Source organism: Limulus polyphemus, unplaced genomic scaffold (genome assembly GCF_000517525.1).
Source record: "Limulus polyphemus unplaced genomic scaffold, Limulus_polyphemus-2.1.2 Scaffold622, whole genome shotgun sequence".
Taxonomy (NCBI): Eukaryota; Metazoa; Arthropoda; class Merostomata; order Xiphosura; family Limulidae; genus Limulus; species Limulus polyphemus.
In genome coordinates this window covers 297,631-320,020 of record NW_013666232.1, presented here as the reverse complement: position 1 = coordinate 320,020, position 22,390 = coordinate 297,631, and the positions used below count along the sequence as shown (strand labels likewise).

The following is a 22,390-nucleotide window of genomic DNA, read 5'->3' as shown; positions in this document are numbered from 1 at the left end:
GTCTTTCTTGTGATATTGAACTACATTTTCAACATTACATTGACATAGAATGTATACATCGGTTGGTCTTTCTTGTGATATTGAACTACATTTTCAACATTACATTGACATAGAATGTATACATCAGTTGGTTGGTCTTTCTTGTGATAATGAACTACATTTTCGTTATGTGGATTATGTTGATAACACTACTCCTGTATGCAACATAGTAATGTTGGTATTTAGTAGGATGTCAAATATACATGTACTTATGTAAAGGTTGCTGCTATGTTGTTAGGAAAATCGGAGTGGAAGTACTGTGTAACGGGAATGGCCAAAAGATTCTATTCTGGATTAATTTGAATGTAATGTTTTTATGAAACATTTTATCAGGGAAGTTGTATCTTATTATTTTAGTAAATAAAAAGTACTGTGAAAAATAAGTTTTCAAGTTTGCTTTTAGCACAGAAGCTATACCTTTTCTGTGTGAAAAACACTTGACTAAACTTCATATAAAAATAAATCAGATTTCATTTCTGTGAAAGGATGAAATACTTGGTCTGAAAGTTGAATACTAACTATTCTTTATGTTGCCAAAAAATCTTGTATTTCTGTACAAAAGCTATTCTTAGAAGAAGAAAAAAGAAACTTGGTTAACCCAAGTATTGTAAAAACACATTTTGAAGTGGTATATAGATATTTTTTGTATTTAAGATTTGAGAAAGGGATAAGGGATGGACTGTTTATAAATTTATCATTTGCTGTTCTTGAAGTCAGCCAACAATTGTAATTTAAAATAATTTTGATATTCTGTTCATTTGTAGATTAACATTGCATTACACAGCCATTTTTCCATAAATCTAGCTTATTAATTCTGTATTAAAAAAAAGTGCTTTTATTTTATTTTATAAATACTGGAATTCAGTAATCATACTTTTAACAGTAGCAGTTAATACACAAGTAAGATCATGAACAGATCCAAGCATAATTTAATGGTATATCTTTTCAAAGTGTATCTGCTAATAATTTTTTATGTATTTAAAGATATACTTAGCTGCTTATAAAGGTGGTGATATTTTTATATTGTTAACTTAAATGTTACTATGAATGCCTTCTTATGGTCACTTTTAAGATATAAAAGTTTTCCTTAAATTACTTTTTACTAGACTGTTTTTAGTTGGTTCTTTGTGATTAGGTGTTTTAGTTATTAGATATATATTGCAAAATTCTTTTTAATCCCTTGATACATGGGTATTATCTTTGTTCCTTGCTGCATGTGTACGTAAAAATGTTTTAATACATTTTTGTAGAAATCTATAGAGCCTGCCTTGTCATTTTACTGTTAGCTTAGAATCATGCTTTTATTATCAATGTTATCCTAATAAAGATTGTATATATTACTTATGAATATAGTGGGATTTGAGCTTAAGACCTTAGGAATAAAGGGACAGGGTTTATGTCCAACACACTTAACTATGTATCACCCTATCTGAGTTACATTGTTATTTAATACATGCCCCAATTTAACTTGTTTGTTATCATTTGCCGAAGTTTACATGTTACAGTATAAATCAGATTGGATATTACTTGTATGTTATTTATTGTCAGTGAATGATAAAAGAATGAACTAAAACAACCTTTGTTATAGTAGACTGATTTTTGTATGAATCTTTCATTGAGATGACAACTTTTTAAAGAACTTACCATGGGGATCAAAACCTCATTTCAACAAAACTTTAGGCTGAAGTTGAACTCAACATTAGGTTCAAAACGTTGTCATCTGAATGAAAATTTAGGTTTGATTTTTAATTGTTAATGAAAATTTGTTTTTTGTTGCAGGACTTTGCACTTGATCCAGAAGAAGCTCGAATGCGCACAGCAGCCCATCACATGGTCCGTAGCTTGACAGCTGGTATGGTAATGATAACTTGTCGAGAACCACTTAATATGTCCATTACTACCAATCTTAAGGCCTCATTTCTTTCAGCACTTAGAGTAAGTTCATTTTTTCTTTGTGTTTTATTATTAAATTTCCTTCTGTTCTACTGAAGTTAGTAAATACAAAAAAGAAAAGATTTAGGTTAAACTTTCTATTTGCAACTATTATTACATATAAAAAATATTTTATAAGAATATATTTCCTTAAAAATAATATAAGCCAAAACTACAGACTGTATTTTTTTTATAGTTTGCCTGTAAATATTGTGTATATATCACATACTAAGAAGAGTAAAATACACCTACTATTACATACTTGTTTGAGAAATGTGTTAGTTTAGAGAAGAGCGGCTTGTTAGTTTGAAGAACAAACATGTTTTTATTGGGATGAAAATTCTCTCTCATTTCCTTTTTTCATGCAAGAAAGTGTAATAGTTCACTGAAAAATCTTATCTATTTAATGGGTGAAATAAGTTTGTTTTATATCCTGGAAATCTTGAACGCACCATGAAGTATTAACTTCCTTTTTTAGAATAGAAAGGTTTTTTTTAGTGAAAGTCTCTTTTCAAAAACGTGTATTATTATAGAAGGTAACTAAATTTTGGGTAGTAGTGAAAATGATGATGTTTTGACAGGGAGCAACACAGCAGCAGAAGGAGCTTGTAGAACAGGCTGCCACTGTTGTAGCTCAGGAGAACATTGAACTGGCCTGCTGTTTTATACAGAAAACTGCTGTGGAGAAAGCCGTTCTAGAGATAGACAAAAAATTGGCTTCTGTAAGTTTTGATATTTGAATCACATTTTTTAAGACACTGGAAGTACTCATTCTCTTGTTTTGTTTGACAAAAGGCACTTAATATTTTTATCAGTGGAAAAAAACAATTTAGTGAAATGAAAATATATATGTTTTTTACAATATTACTAACTCTGCTTGCAATTTTTACTTGCATCTTCTCATACCCTATCTAGGAAACATATTCTTTATTAAAAGTACTTGTCTGAAACAAAATGTAGTCTTTTAGAATTGTACTAGAAGCTGGGAGATTTCTGTTTTGTACCTGGAAGCTTATTGATATGTTAATGATAGGAACTGTATTAATTATTTTTAAGCTAGTAAATATTGTAGTCAGTTTTTTGTCATCTGATACATTAGAATGTTAAGTGATGAAAAAAAAAGGTATTCTTTTTAATGTTCAAGAATACTAACTTTCCACAATTTGTTGAACTTTTTTCTATCTAAAATATATTTAGTATACCAATTTTTGTGTCTGTCATGTCTATCACAGGAGTATGATCGACGCAAGCATGCTAGAGCAGAAGAGCGTCGTTATTGTGATCCAGTGGTCCTGACATACCAAGCTGAAAGAATGCCTGAACAAATCAGGTTAAAGGTATATAAAACCTTTTTTTTATATATATGTAATTGAAATTTGGAAGTGAAGGAGAATTAATAGCATCAAAGCAAAGTTAACAAATTGTTTAAAACTTTTTTTATCACTTTATCACTTCATCTAGTTAATTCAATACCTTGATACCCACTGTTCTTGGGTTTCTTTTTTGTGAGTGTAAAACACTTAAGTATACCAGTTCGATCACTTGTGTTGTTTTCAGCTATTTTTTGAAATGTATAATATTTACTATAACATATTGTACCTTTATATAATTCAGTAAAACAAAACACTGCCAAGCTGCAACCTATAACCCTTAAAGTATTACATTTTCATGCTACCAAGTTAATGTGTTAGAGCTCTTATGAGGTATCATGCTCTTGAATAATGTGCATGCATTTTGAAGAAGTAGTGAGAGTTGAGAGTAAATATAAACCTCTTGTCATTTTGTAAAAAAAATAACTAAGCTGCTAAAACAAAGCATTATTTCTTAGTTACTAATGTTTTTTTAGTATTCAAAAGTGTATTTTTGTTGGTGATAAGAAATGAATGTCTTGTCCAGATTACTGACATTGGATATTTTGCATAATTTATAAACTTGAAGACATTTTCACACTATATTTAGTGAGATTGTAAGATATTTGTAGAACAAAATCTATATTTATCTTCTCTTATTACCCTAAAAGTAGTCCTAGTGTTGAGAGGAATGAAATTTCTCTTATCCATTTTCTTTGTATTAGATATTTTGTATAATTTTTAAACTTAAAGTAGAAAGTCATGTTGAATGAGTAATTGAAAGTTATTCTAAAAAACAAACAACTACCTATATTAATCTAATTCTGTCTCCTTAAAAGTAGGGTTAAGAACTTGATGCATCAGATTGGAGGTTAAATGGGTCTTTAAGTTTTTATGATGTATGGAATTTGGTTATGAATGTCCTGTGAGTGAAGCATAGGTTTGAGATAAACTTTGTATTCAAACAGTAAAGTTCAGCATCATTAAAAGAAAAATTGTTGTTTTTTATATGTTAGAAATACACATCTGAATAGTTGTTCATGCTGTGTATATTGTAGGTGATGATTGTGTTAGTTGTTTACATTATTGTACATTTATTGAAGGTGGGAGGAGCCACGTATTCACAATGGATGTTCATACTGTGTAGTTTGTAGATGGTAAAAGCATTACACACATCTTTTGGTTGTATATAATTGTAGGTGGGGGGAGTCACCCTTCCACAGATGGCTGTTTATGAAGAGTTTGCTCGTAATATTCCTGGTTTCCTTCCCAGTCATGAAAGGGACTCGGTATCAAACTATATTTCCAAACCTCTCCAGGTATGTAATTTATACTTTTAGATAAAATTAGAGATCTAAGGCAAAATGTGGTACATCTTAAAATTACAAACACTGAACCAGAAACATGGATCATGTTTAATATGCATGGAGTAAAGGGTGATCAAGTCACTCCAAGTGCAACTCAGTATTAAAAATTTAGAAATTAGAATCCTAATTCCATTTCAACAAGTTCTTCCATAAAAGTTTTGTAGAAATGATAATTTAGCATTATATAAAGCTTATATAGTTTATTTCAGAAGTCAAAATTTAAAAAATGTTCAACCTTTAATTTATATGTCTATATAGGTGTCTGAACTGTAAACGGCACTTTCTAAATGTTTAAGTTTTTGATGTAAGCTTATGTTTATTTCTTCCGATCAATTTTCAATATTGTGTGTAGGCTTGATTATTTTATGTTTCTGTGTTTTCACCTTATGTATATATGACTTGAATTCACATTGATTATACTGCCCATAGAATTTTTGAGAACTTTGAGTGGTTTTTAACTTTGAAAAGGGAATATAGCCTTAAGCTAACAACTTTAGAAAAGAGATTGTGAGTTTTACTGCTCTGTAGTCAAGAGTACAATTCTGTCACGTAGACATCAGTTGTGAGTTTTAATGATATAAAGTTAGCATGTTCAGTGTTAACAAACCTGAATACAAAATTTCTAAATAATTCATCATCCTAATAGGGCTGGTGTTTTATAGTTTATGATGATGTTCGTTTCAAAAATGATGTTGTTTTTTTTGTTATATTTTGTATGTTGGAAAGATATAGGAATATTTTACCATGCAAAAGGCATCAAGTAAGGATGTTTAGGTTTAGTTATACTTTAACTTAGGCCTACGACAGCAGATAGTTCAGATGATAGAAATCTTTTATTATTATTGAGTGTGTTGTTTCATGTATTCTGACATCAGCTTCTTATTTACAGAAAAGAAACTATAACTATTAGACATAAACTGATCCCAGCCAAAAATATTTTTTAAAAATGTACTACAGCACCTAACAGAACTACCAGTAATGCCATTTTTAAAGATCACTTTCTTAGTCTTTTGATATTTGTTGGCTGATTGAGTTGGGAAAATAAAAGTATCAAAATAAATATTTTAATGAATATCAAAACAAAATCGATTGGATACATAAAAAAAACTACTAAGATAAAAAATGGTTATTTTTATTGTTTTCAAAACAGTTTCACAATAAAATTTTCTCAATTTTTTACTCAGATGTTTGTATTAAGTTTTGTGCAATTTGGTTATTAGGGTTTTCACTGTAAGATTATAATACTGATGGGTTCTTCTGTTACCCACCCTGGTCCTTAAAAATGTAAGAGCTCAACAAACTAAACTAACAATTTATTTTCAGTCTTATGCTTACATTTCTGGAGGTTACTAGTACTTAATGAATAACTAAAGTGATTGTTTTAACATTGTAAATTGGTTGTGAGAAAAGTTGTAATTATGCAGGTAACATCTACTTATAAATAAAATAGGAATATTTCTGTAAGATTTACAAACACTAACTAATTTTTACATCAGCATGGTGTAGAAACTTTAGCTCTTGTCATTCTTTTGTGTGTTTTATGAATGTTTTGTTGTAACTTGAAAACTAATGTTGTCTGTTGTGAAAGAAGTTAAGACATAACACATAACAGTATACTGAAGATGTGTCTGACCTGTGATTATTGTTTTCTTGAAAACCAAATTTATCTAATGAACACTTGTTCAAAATTTATGCAATTAAAAATGTTAGTCATAGGCAGTGAAGTGTTATTCTTAAACAAATAAAATATTTAACAAATATAAGATAGATACAAACCTCTTCAAACCCGTTACCCCAAAAGAACAAACTTATATTATAAGTAGTAATGGTTGCTTGATATTTTACTTCTCCTACTAAATGTCGGGAATTTCTGATTTTTCTTCTAAAAAATAGGTTAGCCAGTCTTTTTCTACTGATGATATTACACAGATCTATGACAAGGTAATAGCAGAGCTTGACCGCTACATTCAGAGCCTGATGGCTATTCCAGCAAGCCCACAAGCTGCAGCACTTCACAGTCTGAGAGAAGGAGTGTTTCTTGTACGAACATCAAGAGAGATTGTTACAGCTCTTACTCTTGTCCAGAAGGTAGTCTACTGTTATAATTTTGTTTATACTTGCATAGGATTTTTTAAAACATTTTATACAGTATGAAAGAAAATGTGTTATGTATATTGTGAAAAATTTGGACTCATGTTAAAATGTTCATGAAACTCATAGCCCTAAAAGCTCTTCATAATGGACATCCTGTCAAAAGGAAATCAGCTAAGCAATTCAAATGTTAAATGTTCACTATGTAGTTGTAAATAAATTTAGTGCTTTAAACTTTTTGTTAAGTTATGAAAAAATAAAATTTATTACCTCATCACACAAGGTTTTTATGACTCTCTAGACAGTGGAAAGTCTTCTAGAAGGGATGACACAGCACTCACCTGATCCTGAAGTTGCTATTCGTTATCGTGATGGCCATCTACTTGTACTGAAAGCTCTAGCTGATCCCAGGGCATTCGGTACCCAATGGACAGTTAAACATGTTACTCGAGCTCTAATTGAATGTCGTGATGATTATCGGTATAACCTGGAAGGTGTGGATTGTCTTATTCGCAGCCATTTGGTCAACATGCCTTCTTATGATCTGCATCTTACCCAGGTATGCTGTCGTTAAGGAAAGAGCATGATGTTGTTTTATTTAATTGAGTTAAAAATAAGAACATTATTTGAAAAAGTGACTCCTTTTTATTAGAATGGAATAAATGAAAAATCTTGTTGTGAGTGATATACAAGTTTTTTTTTTTATTTATTTAAAAAGTATGTACTACAAGTTCAAGGTTAATTTATGTAATAATAACCCATAGTATATGGTAGTACATTTAATGACTAACCAGAGATTTAAGTTTCATCTCAAACTCTACAGTGATCCACACACAGAAAGGCCTGGCATATGCTCTAAATCAGTCTTTATAAACACTTAAATTTACTCCCGGTAACTACTTAATACCTAAAATATACTAGTTATGTTGAGAGTAAGAACATTATTTTAACAACTGGTTAATTTTTGCAAGAATATCATTAATGAAAAATTTTGATGTTTGGTAATATGTATTTATTTTTTGATTTACAAAAACATACCAAGTTTAGTATTAATTTTTCTCGTAATAAACCATACTATGTGTAGCACCTATAATGACTGACTAAAGATTTAAATTTAGTCAAACTATACAGTGATACATAGGCCTGGCAGGGCCTAGTGGTTAGTGTGTTGAAGCTGTGAATCCAAGAGCTTTAAATAATTCATGGCCTATTGCTTGCAATACAAGCACTGCACTTTGGGACCATTGGTGCATTATAGAAAATTAGAATATTTTGGGAAAGTTAAATGAATTAGTGAAGAAAATATAATAAAAGTACTAAAGTCACTAATTTCAGAATAATATCAATTTTACTCTTAAATGACTTATTTAAAAATGCATCTGGAAAAAGTACTTAAGTATAACCATTGTTATTGTTGTTACTTGGGGGTAATTTATAGTATTTTAACTTTTACAGCCACAAATACTTTTAACCACAAGTGTACCCAGCTGATACAATAATGCATTTAAGTTGCTATAAGTAGTGTGGTTTTAACATTATAATTAAGTAGTGTGGTTTTAACATTATAATTAAGTAGTGTGGTTTTAACATTATAATTAAGTAGTGTGGTTTTAACATTATAATTAAGTAGTGTGGTTTTAACATTATAATTAAGTAGTTGTGCTCATTACTAGTTATATGTTTTTAGTTCTCCTCTGTGTAAGTAGGTTGTTGTGATCAGAAGATAGTATTGGTAAAAGTACTACTCTGTAAAAGTAGCTTTTAACTTACTTTTTTTGCATTATTTTACAGCTTATGGAAGGTGGATTGAATTATCTTGCCGTAGCTTTTGCCATGCAGCTAGTAAAGCTTTATATTGTGGATAAACGTCATGATGGCTTCTTTTCAGAGGTAAGTTCGGTTTTAAAATACACTTAAGACAATACTGGCTTGACATAAACAAAGAAAAGTGCTATTATTATAATTAAGCTACCAGTTGACACACTAATATTCTCCATAGTTCAATCTCAAATTGTGTGTGATCTAATGATTTTTAGTTTTAATACATAGAACATTTTGTAGTTCCTTTGAATTAATTATGGTCATACAGTAATGTTAAAATCAGGTTCTTGTGAAGAACATGTATTATCTTTATCATACTGAACCCTAGTCTAAAAGTACACCAAACACATTGTGGTTGTTCAAGATGAGTTTTGATACAAAATCACTGTTTATGAGTTTCACGTAAAAATCTGCTGTTGACATTCAAGTAGTGCAGTGAGAAAGAAGTTTTGAGATTTTAATAAATAGTTCTTTTGATATGATTAATTATGTCAAATTATTAAAAGCAACCTATTTGGTCATGTTATAGGGTGATCTTTACCATACAGTGGAAATACTTGCTCGAATTGCTACTCACTCCAGACAGCCACCAGAAGGGTGAGTATTTGATAGTTGATGTAAGGAAGGTTACTTTAGTAAGTACTTGATGGTTGGTGTGTGGAAGGTTACTTTAGTAAGTTCTTGATGCTTGATGTTCTGTAGATTGATAAGCATTTTTTCCCCTTTTGCTTTACAGTTTGTCACAGTTAATTGACATGGTTCAGTGTGCATCACAGGAATCTGGATTTTTAGATCGTGCACCAGGAGGACCCATGTCTATGATGCACTCTGGAATCTCCCAAGCTCGTGAATACGATGACCCTCCAGGGCTTCATGAAAAAACAGAATACCTCTTGCGTGAGTGGGTGAACATGTATCATAATGCAAGTGCTGGGAGGGACAGTACCAAAGCCTTCACTATGTTTGTTCATCAGGTATGAACATAATAGTATTGACTACATTTAGTGTATAAATGTAAAATTAATTAGGTACTTATTTTCAAGTATTAATGCTTCACTTTTATTTTTCAACTTCTGTTTTACATGTGTTTAAAACATTTTCTGTATTTTTCACTGTGCTGTTTATTTTCTTAGTTCAACATGCTACTTTCTTGTAAAGACGTTCTTTTTGTTTTGTTAAACACGTTAATTGTTGTTGTTTTTTCTTCTCTGGAATAAGAAATAATATTTAAAATTGAACCTTATTTTGTATAAAATGATACAGCTGTTTTATAAATTCATTATCCTGTTGTTACTTTGTTTACAGATGAATGTACAGGGAATATTAAAGACTGACGATTTGATTACTAGATTCTTCAGACTTAGTACTGAAATGTGCACAGAGCTCTGCTACAGAGCCTTCTCAGACCAATCTAATCCTTCCCCATCTTTAGTGCGAGCCAAATGTTTTCATACTTTAGATGCCTATGTAAGGTTGATCACGTTGCTGGTGAAACACAGTGGTGATGCCAACAATAGTCTCACAAAGATTAACTTACTCCACAAGGTAAGAAAACCAAGCTATTGAAATGCTTCATTAACTTTATGCAGGAGGTGCAAGGTGTTACATATATAAGAGCTCTAACAGCTTGCTTGTGAAGCCAGTTTTTATGGTACTAATAAATAAAATATAAAAACAAAATCCTGAATTTGTGTATTATCTCTTCAGCACATATTTTAAATATAAAGTTTAGTTTCATGAGCTTGTTTTACATATTGTTATTTTCAATTATGTAGTCGTGTGAAGGCTAAGTTTGTGAATTAAAAATATTTTCATGTGCTATCAATGTTGTGCACATTACTGAAAAATTAAATCATCACTCATTTCTTCAGAGAAGAGTAATATGATGTCCTTACACATATCAGTTAATAAAAAAATCATGTTATACTACTCATTACATTTCTTTCTTTCTCTTGTCCTGAGAAACAGTTGTGACTATTCCTAAAAATGAAACTAAAACCTCAATGCTGATAAAGTGTGTATGAAAGCCATTTTTTAAACTAATTTCTGAAATTGGTCTTAGCAGTTACTCAAAGGAAATGATATTTGACACATTATTTTAGATTTATTCTTAGTATTTACAAACTGAAATTTCTTAGGCATCAAAAAAAGAAAAGAACAGTAATGTAGTTATGAAACATAGAGAAAATAATGGGACAATCTTGTTTCTTTTTGTTTTGCAGAAAGTAACTAATATTTTTACTGCTATTAAAATTATAATGTGTTATAATAATACCTTGTTATTGACGAAAATAATAGCATTACAGTAACAAGTTACTTAAATAATGTGTTACCCCAAACTCTGCTCATTACATGCTTCAGTGAAATTGTTACACTTTATTCCAATGGTTCCCAACCTTTTTCCAGCTGAGGACTGGCTGGTTTCAATCATAAAATATTAGACTGCTTTGTACAATACTAACTTTTTAAATTATTTAAAACAACATACTTCAGTAGCTATATTCCAAAACAGTTGTCTTGTGAACTTGCTAAAGTCTATCTGTGGACACTGCTATGAAACTGTGGTTGAAACTGATGTTTTATTTAGTTGAGATACATTTTGGTATTGTTATCCCACTTTTCAAGAACATTTCAGTTGTGTGTAATATAGATGTGTGGAGTAAAGTCATGGATGCTATGTTTCTTTGTGTACAAACATGGTTATCTTGGGTTGGAGTCATTGTATGTTGTTAAAATTATTAGTGTGCATAGTATTGAAATAAAAAGACTACTTTATAAATCATTATGTCAATAAAATGTGAGTAGTTTTACATTATTTGTTCTTGACTATTTTCGAGTTACTGAGGTTCAGTCTTTCTCTAATATGAGCAGGTCCTTGGTATTGTTGCTGGTGTACTGCTTCGAGATCACGACTTTCGGAGCACAGAATTCCAACAGTTACCCTATCATCGAATCTTCATTATGCTTTTCCTTGAACTCAGTGCCCCAGAACAAGTCTTGGAGTCTATCAGTGTTCAGGTTCTAAATGCATTCTGGTATGTCATTGGCAAGATATGGCAGAAGGTGTAAAAGTGAAATTTTTTTGTATGGTTTACAAAAATTGTGCTGTTTAGTATTGAAAAGAAATTACTGTTGTTTAAAGTCTTGTAATATTTTTTTGTAAAGTAAAACCTACTTAGTAACTGTTGTTTCAAGGGATACAAAGTGTTCTGGTGAGGTAGTAAAATATGTACAGTTATTGAATGTTTTAGAATAACTTGTGCAGCTAGAAGTACTGCTGAAGAACCTAAAGTGCTTCTGTATAAAGTTTAACTTTTGAGAAGATTTCTTTGTAAACTTTTCATTTTAAATGGTGGGGAATTTTGTTTTATGTTTTCATTATTACTGTTACTCAAAAAAAAAAGTTAATTTTTTAAAATTAATACATTGGTAGTATATGCTAGCTTCAGTTTTGGGAGAAAGACAAAATTACAATACATAGGTGTGTATGTGCTTAACAAGTGTTACTAGAAAGAGAAGCAAATCAAATATGCATTTTTGGTATATTTTTTAACCTTTATATAAATATTTGGCATAGAATAATATTTTGTTATTGGAATATTACTCTTTCAAAAAATGAAGTGTTTGAATTTTTGTGTGTGAATGTTGTAACTCTCTCTCCCCCTCTCAGCAATACTCTTCACATCCTACAACCTTCCAAAGCTCCTGGGTTTGCCTATGCCTGGCTTGAATTAGTATCACATCGAGTGTTCTTAGGGAAGATGTTGGTACTCACTCCACAGCAGAGAGTAAGTTTTTAGACTAGACACTTGATGTTTACAGTTAAGCAGTTCTCTAGAGTTAATCTGATATAATCAAAAACATCTTAGGAGTGAAGAAAAGGTGTGGTCCATGACTGTATTGGTTATAGTGACCCTAATAACTTATGAAGCACACAAAAGATTTAAACAAAAAGTACTATCAATATTATATTTTATTTTAATAATTACTACTGCTTTAAAATACAGATTACTCAAGATGATGAGATGTGTGTGTTTGAAAAAATTTAACTTGTAATTATCAAAGAATTAGTATAAAACTGAGAATCAAGTGAAATAATTTTTTTTTTTTCAGGCTTGGGGCATGTATGCTCAGCTGCTGATTGACATGTTCAAGTTTTTAGCACCTTTTTTAAGAAATGTGGAGCTTCCCAAACAGATTCAACTTTTATACAAGGCAAGATTAAGAAATATATATATATTTATCTGTATTAAGTAATATTTAGTCTTTTGAGAAACACAACTATATGAGATTTAAGCATTAGTAGCTTCTGAATTTCCCTATTAAATTTACACATGTGTCTGATAAATATCTAATTTTATCACCAGTACTTCTTACAATTATTTATTTGATACAGTAGATGTTCTTTTCATTTATCATTAACTTTTAGGGAATAGTGTTTGTGTTGGTGGTATTACATCATCTTTACACTTTTACAGCATTATGTGTTTTCTTAACTTGTAGGGAACACTCCGTGTTTTGCTGGTGTTACTTCATGACTTTCCTGAATTTCTCTGTGATTACCATTATGGATTTTGTGATGTCATTCCACCAAATTGTATCCAAATGAGGAATCTTATTCTCAGTGCATTTCCCCGTCACATGAGATTGCCAGATCCCTTCACTCCCAACCTTAAAGTTGACTTGCTACCAGAAATTACCCAGGCCCCTCGTGTTCTAACTAACTTTGCTAGCATGATCCAGCCAGCAAACTTCAAGAAGGTAAGGTGTTGAAATTCTGAAAATGAATTTTGCATTATTAGGTACTGGTTATGATTAACGGCATTTATAAGCTCCATTACTCATCTAGCCATAAGGTGGTCCAAAGAATACAAAGCTTACTTGTACATTATGTAGTTAACATGTGCTGTGAATTGGTTGTAGTGCAATATTAAAATGGATGTAAAAACGTTACACAAGTTATTTGAAAATGTTCTTAATGGCTGTCATTCTTTTTCTTCAGGATTTAGACTCGTACATCAACAGCCGAAGTCCAGTGACCTTCCTCTCAGAGTTGAGAAGTAACTTGCAGGTTGTTGTTTCATTTTCAATTGTTCAGTACAAGATTATATTTTTTTTTTTAGTGTGGTAAAATTGATGATTTTTGTCTATTATCTCTTCCATTGTGATTGAAATCATGAGGGGGTACAAAAGAAATTAATCATTTTATAGTTGTTACCATAGTAAAAAAATTCAAATCATCTTGTCCAATAAATTGACATTTGTATTATTAATAGCTTGAGTGCTGATATGTTCTAAGATTGATTTAAACATTAACTTAAGGTGTAGAACCAAGATAAAAACATAACTTTAATATTATTAGATGTAGCAATAGAGAACTGGCAGATACAAGATAGAAATGTAATTCAGTAGTCATTAGATGCAGCAACAGAGAAATGGCAAATACAATATAAAAATGTAATTCATCTATAATTTATTAATAAATTGTTTTAGAACAACATTAATTAAAAAAAATCTTAAATAAATATAACCTTTGTTAATTATAGCCAACTTAATGCTGAGCAAATTTTAGCCAGCTATGTTTCGATTATGTCATTAGTTATATTGGTATGTTGTAGGTATCCAATGAACCTGGAATGAGATACAACATCCCATTAATCAATGCTTTAGTCCTGTATGTTGGTACACAAGCCATTAGTCACATTCAGACTAAGGGACAGGCTCCGAGTATGGGAACGATCACACATTCTTCTCACATGGACATATTTCAAAATCTGGCTGTGGATCTGGATACAGAAGGTTTGTAGAAATTGGTCTTTTGACATAAACATATTTTAGTAGTGGAGTAACAGTTGTTATTTAAAAATAGCAATCTTCTTGGTGTAGGAGCTACCACATTTAAGTTTGACTCTCTCATATTTGAAATAGAAGACAAATTAATTGTCCAAAGATCTTTGACAAAACAACAAAAAAAGTCTTACTGGGGATTGTTACACCTACTTTATTAATTTTTGTAACATAGATATTAAAATGGAATGCTAGAATGTTTTTTTTTATTCTTCATTTGAACCGATCAATTTTAATTTCATTGTTTTTCACTTTTGATAGGTCGTTACTTGTTTTTGAATGCAATAACAAACCAGCTTCGCTACCCTAATAGTCATACTCACTACTTCAGTTGTACCCTGTTATACTTGTTTGCTGAAGCGAACACTGAAGCTATTCAGGAGCAAATCACCAGGTGTGTGTGTTAATTCATAAGATGATAATTATGTTGTTGTTTTTGTAAATAGTTAAATCTACTGTAATTACTAGTTTTTAATACAGAGGGTTGAGTATGTTATACTAAAATAATTTTGAATATGCAAATTCATGTGGAAACCATTGCCAAAAGAGCCACATTAGAACTAATTTTTATAGTTTAATATTTTGTAGGTAGTGTGATGCCACCAAAAACTGATTGCTTTTGGGTAGGGTATGTAACAGCCCAAAATTCTTGCAAACTTCAACCAAAAAGGTGTAAAAACACATCATAAATATCCCCTGTAGTTAATGCCATGAGAAAACAAAGGAATACAGATCATCTTGGGGCACTAAAACCATCCAGAGAGTTACAATAAATATACTCGGACTGTTATGAGCAAAATGTCCATCTTGTAAAAGTTGAGAATCCATGACTGCAAAGGTCAGTGACAAAAGTGCATAAAGTAATCAAGAAGTATCTTTGTCCAGAAATGCAACACAAGTTGCTTCCACAATATAGTCATTTACCTGTTGCATGCCTCAAGAACCTGGATAATGAAATGAGTATTCATTCTATTTCATATAACGATATACTGGTGAGGTCAATATCTGCAGTACCTATCAATTTCTGTGCATTAAAACTGACTAAACTAGTGCTAGATTAATTGTGGAATGCTTGCAGGGAGGAGTGGTGTGCTTTTGACATGACAGTCTTTTAATGGGACTTTTTGCAATGGAAACAATTCTGCAGGGCTATTGGAAAGATGCACAGTTCTCAGATGTAGCATGAGTGGACTATAATATATAGCATACTCAACTTCTGTAGTGGTGAAAGTCAGAATTATGTAAACTTAAAATCATATCTAGAGTACTTACTCATTTATTACTGAAAAGAACTTTAAAAAGCATTGCTTCACCTGACAAGATTATGTATTACATCAGTAAAGATTTATTCAAGAACTATCCTATTTTTCAGTTGAATATTTTTATACAGTACTTTTGCAATTTGTAGTTGGATGCAACCTCAGGAAACAGTGAATTATCTACTCTTTTTATATGTTTTTGAAGTGTCTTTATTGAACGTCATGGTCATTTATCTGTTATAACTGTAGAGTTCTACTGGAGAGATTAATTGTGAATAGACCACACCCTTGGGGCCTACTGGTCACCTTCATAGAGCTTATCAAAAACCCAACCTTCAAATTCTGGAATCATGAATTTGTGCGTTGTGCCCCTGAAATTGAGAAGTAAGTATTTGTAACAGAATGAGATGACCAATTGTAATTTCTTTTTGTAGCAGTAAGCAAACATTCATTAGAGTTGACAAATTAAAGTTTTTAGATTAGGAACTGTTGAAAAAACATTGTAGTTTGTTTGTTTTTTTGAGCAAAAGACTTCAGCAGCAGTAGCTTACAATAAAGACTAGTTGAAGTGCTAGTAAAACACTTTTAAATTTGTGAACAAGGAATTCTGTAGTGATAAATATTGTTAATGCTTTTCAAACTGGTATGTCAGATATATATATATCCAAGTTTTAAAGTATAAACTGTGCACAACGCTAAAATATTAATATATGTACAGAAGGAACTACTGCCGATTATATCAGAACATTACAGTTTGTATTTAGGAGTGTTTTTGTGCTTAAGGTGGTTCCATGTTATGAAAATTCAGTGTTAGTTTTTATATTTGTAGGTTATTTGACTCTGTGGCTCGTTCCTGCATGCCTCAAAAACCTTCTTCTGACACAGCCAGCACTTGAAGAGATGTGGCGATGTATAGGATTTTTTTAAAAGGTCTCACATTTCTCTTCTACATTGTACATTCTGCCATGGTTGTCATCGTAGGGACTTTTTTTTGTTTGTTTGTGAATTACTGTACTTTGTTTGAAATAAAAATTCTTTGAAGCATTATTAATAATTGTCTTGAGTAAAGAATCTGCTTCTTCAATGTGGTAAACCTCTATTGTGACTGTCCACATCACCAACCAAGAAACTTAAGTCGTGCTAATTGCAAACATACAGTCATGTTTTACTATGTGAACTTTCCTGAATAGCTGTGGTATTTAAGCATCGGATAAATCCTCAGCTAATCAGTTTGGTTTGATGAAGAAATATACTTAGACTTCTATTAACCCTTTTCATACAGGTGAAAGGCCATGTCATCTCATTTGTTGACTTTCGAATTTATGTCAATAACTTTGGTATTAAAATGTAGATTATAATTCAAATATTAGTATTATACATTACTTAATTTAAAAGTAAATATTAAAAAACACATCTGGACATTGATTTTTGTGTGTCACATGATGTTGAATGCAGCACTGGTTCATAGTTTCGTACAAATAAAGAACTCAAATTACCGATATTGACAAGCTAGAATATAAAATAAGAACCTCCTATCTTTTTCATGTACTGAATAAAACAGTGGCCCTGCTCACCTCTTTACATTATTGGAAACTATCTCTTTTATATATATATATATATATACTTCTGTCTATGACATGTCAAAAGCCCAGAATATCCCCCTAGTGGCTTTCTCAGCCATTTTCAAGTATCATGATGTCATCATGTTTTTTCTATACAAAACTTCAAGGTGGTGAGGTGAGTCTTCACTCTGCTCAAAATTTCGTTTCACATCCTCCATGTGCAAAATTATATGAGGCTTAGCCATACTAATTTATTTACTAAGAAAAATGTTTAGAAATTATTTGTAAATAATAATAATATGACTGTATTTTATAACATAATAGTCCACTATAAAACAGCCAAGACAGGTTAGTTTTATACTATTGGATACAGTAATAAGACTGCACATGTGCCGTGTAATTGTAACTTCTGTATTGTTAGCCAGGCATGGCCAAAAGGTTAGTATAATGTTATGAGATTTAAGCTATTTATGTTTTCCTGTTATAATTCGTCATTCTAGAATGAAAGAGGTATAATTACAAGTTATTTCTTAAGAGATCGGTCAAATTGACGGTACCCGTACAGAGATTCGTTAGTGTAAATAACAGATAAGTTTTTTTCTTAAGAAACATTTGACATGTGAAATTTGAAAATATTTTTAATCTTAAATTGACTTTGCATGTTAGATATGCAACATGAGAAAGAACTGCTTAAGAAACCTTAAGATTTAATTTCAAAAATAATAATTTGCATATAAGAGCCTGGGAATGTTTACTGATAATCTGCCAAATTTCGTTAACATACATCTAATTCAAAAATTATAGCATGAAACTGTTATGAGGTATGAAAAAGTTAACAGTAGATAAACTTGTTATCCAGTGTTCCAGTCTTCTTTAGGATGTTGCACACATAACTTATCTTTCTCAATACACCTTTAACACACAAAAGAAATTTCTTGCAGAGATGCATGTTTTCAAAAACTAAGATATTTTAATAATTGAGAAGAAAAAAAATGTTCCAAATACATTGATATCTCATATATACAACATCAGGCCCAAAATGGCTCCCAAAAGCAATTATAGTTGGTTACACTCCAACAGCTTCCTATTCGTTAATCATACAGTAAGATAATGCAAAAGTCAACATAAACTATTCAGAATCAAGATACTTTACAAATATTTTCCTCACTGCAAAAAAAACAACAAAAAAACGAGCATTTCCCCAAGCTCTTCAGTATTAATAATCTACATAATATGGAGAATAAATCCTGTATTTTAAGCAGGATGTCTGGAACTGTGAAGGATTTATCTTGAGCTTCTTCTGAACTCCACCAAATGAGCATTCCCTTACACTCTACTACTCAATGGCTAAGTACAAAATTTAATTAAAAGGGGCAGCATGCACTTGGATTTCTAAAGTAGTTGTTAAGTCTAAAAGTATGTATCACATACAAACCATGAAAGAAGAAATGCTAATAACACTTCAAGAATTTACTAAAGATCACAGCAGAACTATAGTTGGTAAGCCATTAAACAAAGAAAAAGCAACTGATGCACATGATATTACAATTAATAACATTTTGAAATTTTACCACACAAAGCTATTTTGAAGTACACAAAATGGGTGAGAAGGCCATATTACTTTGACCAACAGGCAATATTAAGTTACATTTGATAAACCTTCACCATTCCAATTTAAGTTCCCTAGCTCAGCTTTGATCGTTTTCTTGCTATTGCATCTTCCACAGCCTTCAATTGTTTTAACAGCTCTTCTCTTCGGGAACTTGTGGATTTCTTGTCATCAAGAAGTGTATTACTTGAACTTGGCTTAGGAGGTGTTGCTTGTTGAGGTGGAGATGCAGGACGTTTTCGACTGCCACTTGGCTGTTGGAAATTTCCAGTCGCTGTTCGAGCTGTGGCTTTTATATTATCTGATAAAAACATTAAGTATCAGTCACTGGTCTCCACTTTTTCTCAAAATGCCAATAAATTTATATTAATTATGCTGTGACAAGTTTATATTATAATTGTACAATGAAATCATATCATTGCAAGTCACATTCCGTGTAAAAAAAATACAATTTCAACTGTATAGTTAAAGCTAGTTTTTTCCCATAATTTTGTAAGAACTAAATACTAATAAAAATATTTTACATTTTTCTCTATTATGACCAATAAAAAATTCTAAAGGAAAAGATAAATAAATATGGCCAAGAGTTTAATACCTCAAACCTCCTGAATTTGAAATATTTTGATGAGTTACAATATAATTATTGTATATATTATACAAATTTAATCTTCCTTTTGTTTCTTAAAATTTGTAATGAAGAAAGGTATCATTAATCTAGGATTTTTTTTAGTAAATTTAGACTATTCTTGCTTCAGGTTTTGTACTCTTTTTGACCCCTTCTTGGTAAGAAAAAAAGGGGGGGACTTAACAGGTTATTTTAATAGTTGAAGATGAGTTGGGACACAGTTTTCCTTTTTTTAAAAGTAATTTTTCACTATTTTTTCTACAATATATATTAATATATATATATTCAATCAAGTTTTGAATGCTGATGGTATTGCAACACCTCAGATTTACACAGGATACTCAGTTTTTTGTGAAGAGCAAACTTGCCATCTTTAGCATTAGGTATATGGAACTTTGACATCAATATATCAATCCAATTTTTTCTATTTGTTCCAACAAACTTGTATTCACTTTTGTACTTACAAATTACTAAGAAATTGGTAGTTTTCATTGATTCAGATTTTACACATACCCTTTTCTCCATTTTTCTGTTTAGTTTCTTCTCGTTTAGATATAGTAGTAGTCTTTTCAGGAGGGCCCTAAAGAGACAAAAAAGATATTTTGAACATAATAAAATAGGTTTTGGCTATTACTCTCTGTTCCTACTACTTATAGCCCCAAAACTTAAAATAAGTCTTATTCTATAACATTACAGAAAAAAAAAGAAATCTTGTCACAAAATTTATAATTTCCATTGAATATCAATTCTAAGTATATATAGTGTCAAAGTATGTACTCATGTAACAGCATAATTCTAATATTGGAATGTTTTATTTATTGTATCAAAATAAATTGGCTACTTGTTGTTACATGTATGAAAAAACTAAATAGTTCCTGTAACAAGATATACAACTTTGATTTCCTAGAAATTGTTCAAAGGTAGTATTTAAGTAAATGTGATAAGTTGTTCCTGAAGTTAATAATACAACTGATATTAATGTGTTATTACCTCATAATTAAATGCAGTTATATTTCAATTGCATTTTAAAGCTTTAGTTAGATAATTTTTCAAACCTCGTGCTGCCATTCCAAAATAATGAACAATTTTGAACTTTCACTGCTCAACAAAATAAACTTTCCTATATATTGTTACATGTTAATATGACACTTCTCACCTTATTAAGTAAAGTTAGTTTTATTTGTTGTTTATGACCTATGTGTTTCAACGGATCTTTTGACACCTTCTGGACTGCCGATGATGTATAATCATAAGCTCTAAACGACACTTCCACCTTTTTATCCTGGGACACTTCTTTTCTCGAAGGTGGTTTTTCCTTACTTTTCACAATTTCTTTAGGTTTCGGAAGTGCCTCTCTTGTAGTTACTTTTGGAGCTGGCTTTTCTGGTTGTGATTTAGGTTCTGCTACAAAAAAAAATAAATGTTTGCTACTGTAAGTCACACTATCTAATATACACACAAATGAACATTTGAAGTCAAAATACTTTGAATGTACAAATAATTTATCAATACCTTGTACTTTATACTTTTTATTTACTTCAGAAACTAAAACCCACAGTTTTTAAATTTTAATGCTGACCAGATTCTCAGAACCCAAAATTGATAAAATAATTCAAATAGCCTTTCGAACTAAAGTTAAAAAACAAATCATGTTGAAGTAAAGCCTTTGTAGTTTTTATGTGGAAAACACACAGAAATGCCATAAAGTGAATCCAAAGGAGCATGATGATGGTACAAGTCTAGGTAATTCTCATTATGGAGTCACATACAACAGCCAAGCTGAAGCATGTTACTACTGCTGAATCACACACACAGATATTTTTCACTTGGGTGTAAATTTTCAATATAATCATTGCCATCTCGTAGTTGAACACTTGGATTTTAACACTCAGTCTGCCAATCAGGAAGTATTTTTTTTTTAAATTTTGAATAGAGATTTGAACTACTTGCAATATCTGAAATAATTCAGGTTTGGTTCGTTTCATAGACTACTATAAACACCTTTTAGTTACTTTTTTCTTTACAATGGACTTTATTCTTCATTTTCTTGTTTTTTGTGTTATACACTGAACACTGTTTCATACTCTGCACACTATTACTTGTTTAGTTCACATGTAGTTTTATTAAATAAAGTTACATCCATGTGAGCAACATGCAACTTTTTTTCAAATAGACCAGGATTTATCGATCTAACACATAATGCCTGCAAGAGTGTAGCTTAAATAATGATAATGATAGAATAAGGAAAATTCAAGTGAAGGGCATGAAAACCACCGCAAATGTTTTGCAGGTCGCGACTAGTTTAAATTATTATATTAAATCCTTTTTGTAAAAGCTATCAAGTTTAATATTATGTATAACTTAATATTTATTGTGTAAAAATTATTTCTCAACATTTTTTCACTTTTCTTAGAAATACATACATGTAAGCTTTTTCATGTATTCTGCATTATTTGTGTTTTTTCATTATTCATACCTCCCTTTACCCCCCATTACACCAGATAATTAAAAGCCAACTACACCATACATTGTCAGCAGCCAGTTGAGGAGAAATGCTAGCTCCTAATGTGAAATTTAACATTGCATTGCACACTTCCATAATGGCTCCAGTGGCCATAACTTTAACTCTTTCAGCATGGGCTTGGTCCCTAGGACCGACCTTGTAACCATTTTGTGTTTGTTACAGTTTTCATGCTATAACTTTTAAATTAGTAAGCCAATGTTATCGAAATTTGGCAGATTACCAGTAAACATTACAATGCTTTCATATGCAAAATATCAATTTTTTTTTTATTAAATCTGAAAGCTTTGTTAAGCAATGCTTTTCTTATGTCTTTTTTTTTCTTTTTGCATGTTGACTATCTATCATACAAAGTAATATTCATTTTA

At 30.8% G+C, this 22,390-nt stretch overlaps 1 protein-coding gene and 1 long non-coding RNA gene across 2 annotated transcripts in view; one reads left to right on the top strand and one right to left on the bottom strand.

Annotated features, from left to right (window-relative positions):
• The window catches only part of LOC106459523 (CCR4-NOT transcription complex subunit 1-like), a 101,530-nt gene extending 84,778 nt beyond the window's left edge, over window positions 1-16,752 (top strand). Inside the window, exons 29-47 of the mRNA XM_022386026.1 lie at window positions 1,819-1,974; window positions 2,553-2,693; window positions 3,204-3,308; window positions 4,520-4,639; window positions 6,581-6,775; window positions 7,080-7,337; window positions 8,570-8,668; window positions 9,129-9,196; window positions 9,336-9,573; window positions 9,905-10,144; window positions 11,471-11,634; window positions 12,270-12,387; window positions 12,713-12,814; window positions 13,103-13,360; window positions 13,602-13,670; window positions 14,218-14,398; window positions 14,708-14,840; window positions 15,955-16,089; window positions 16,535-16,752. Coding sequence (XP_022241734.1) covers window positions 1,819-1,974; window positions 2,553-2,693; window positions 3,204-3,308; window positions 4,520-4,639; window positions 6,581-6,775; window positions 7,080-7,337; window positions 8,570-8,668; window positions 9,129-9,196; window positions 9,336-9,573; window positions 9,905-10,144; window positions 11,471-11,634; window positions 12,270-12,387; window positions 12,713-12,814; window positions 13,103-13,360; window positions 13,602-13,670; window positions 14,218-14,398; window positions 14,708-14,840; window positions 15,955-16,089; window positions 16,535-16,601 — 2,847 coding nt within the window. The 3' untranslated portion in view covers window positions 16,602-16,752. The remainder of the gene's footprint in view (window positions 1-1,818; window positions 1,975-2,552; window positions 2,694-3,203; window positions 3,309-4,519; window positions 4,640-6,580; window positions 6,776-7,079; window positions 7,338-8,569; window positions 8,669-9,128; window positions 9,197-9,335; window positions 9,574-9,904; window positions 10,145-11,470; window positions 11,635-12,269; window positions 12,388-12,712; window positions 12,815-13,102; window positions 13,361-13,601; window positions 13,671-14,217; window positions 14,399-14,707; window positions 14,841-15,954; window positions 16,090-16,534) is intronic.
• A 1,465-nt stretch (window positions 16,753-18,217) lies between these two features.
• Window positions 18,218-20,907, bottom strand: LOC106459528. The gene is made up of 3 exons (XR_001290839.2): window positions 20,658-20,907; window positions 20,015-20,081; window positions 18,218-19,177 (listed from the first exon to the last, which is right to left on the bottom strand). It is a non-coding gene; the product is annotated as an uncharacterized LOC106459528 (long non-coding RNA).
• Window positions 20,908-22,390: the final 1,483 nt, after the last annotated feature.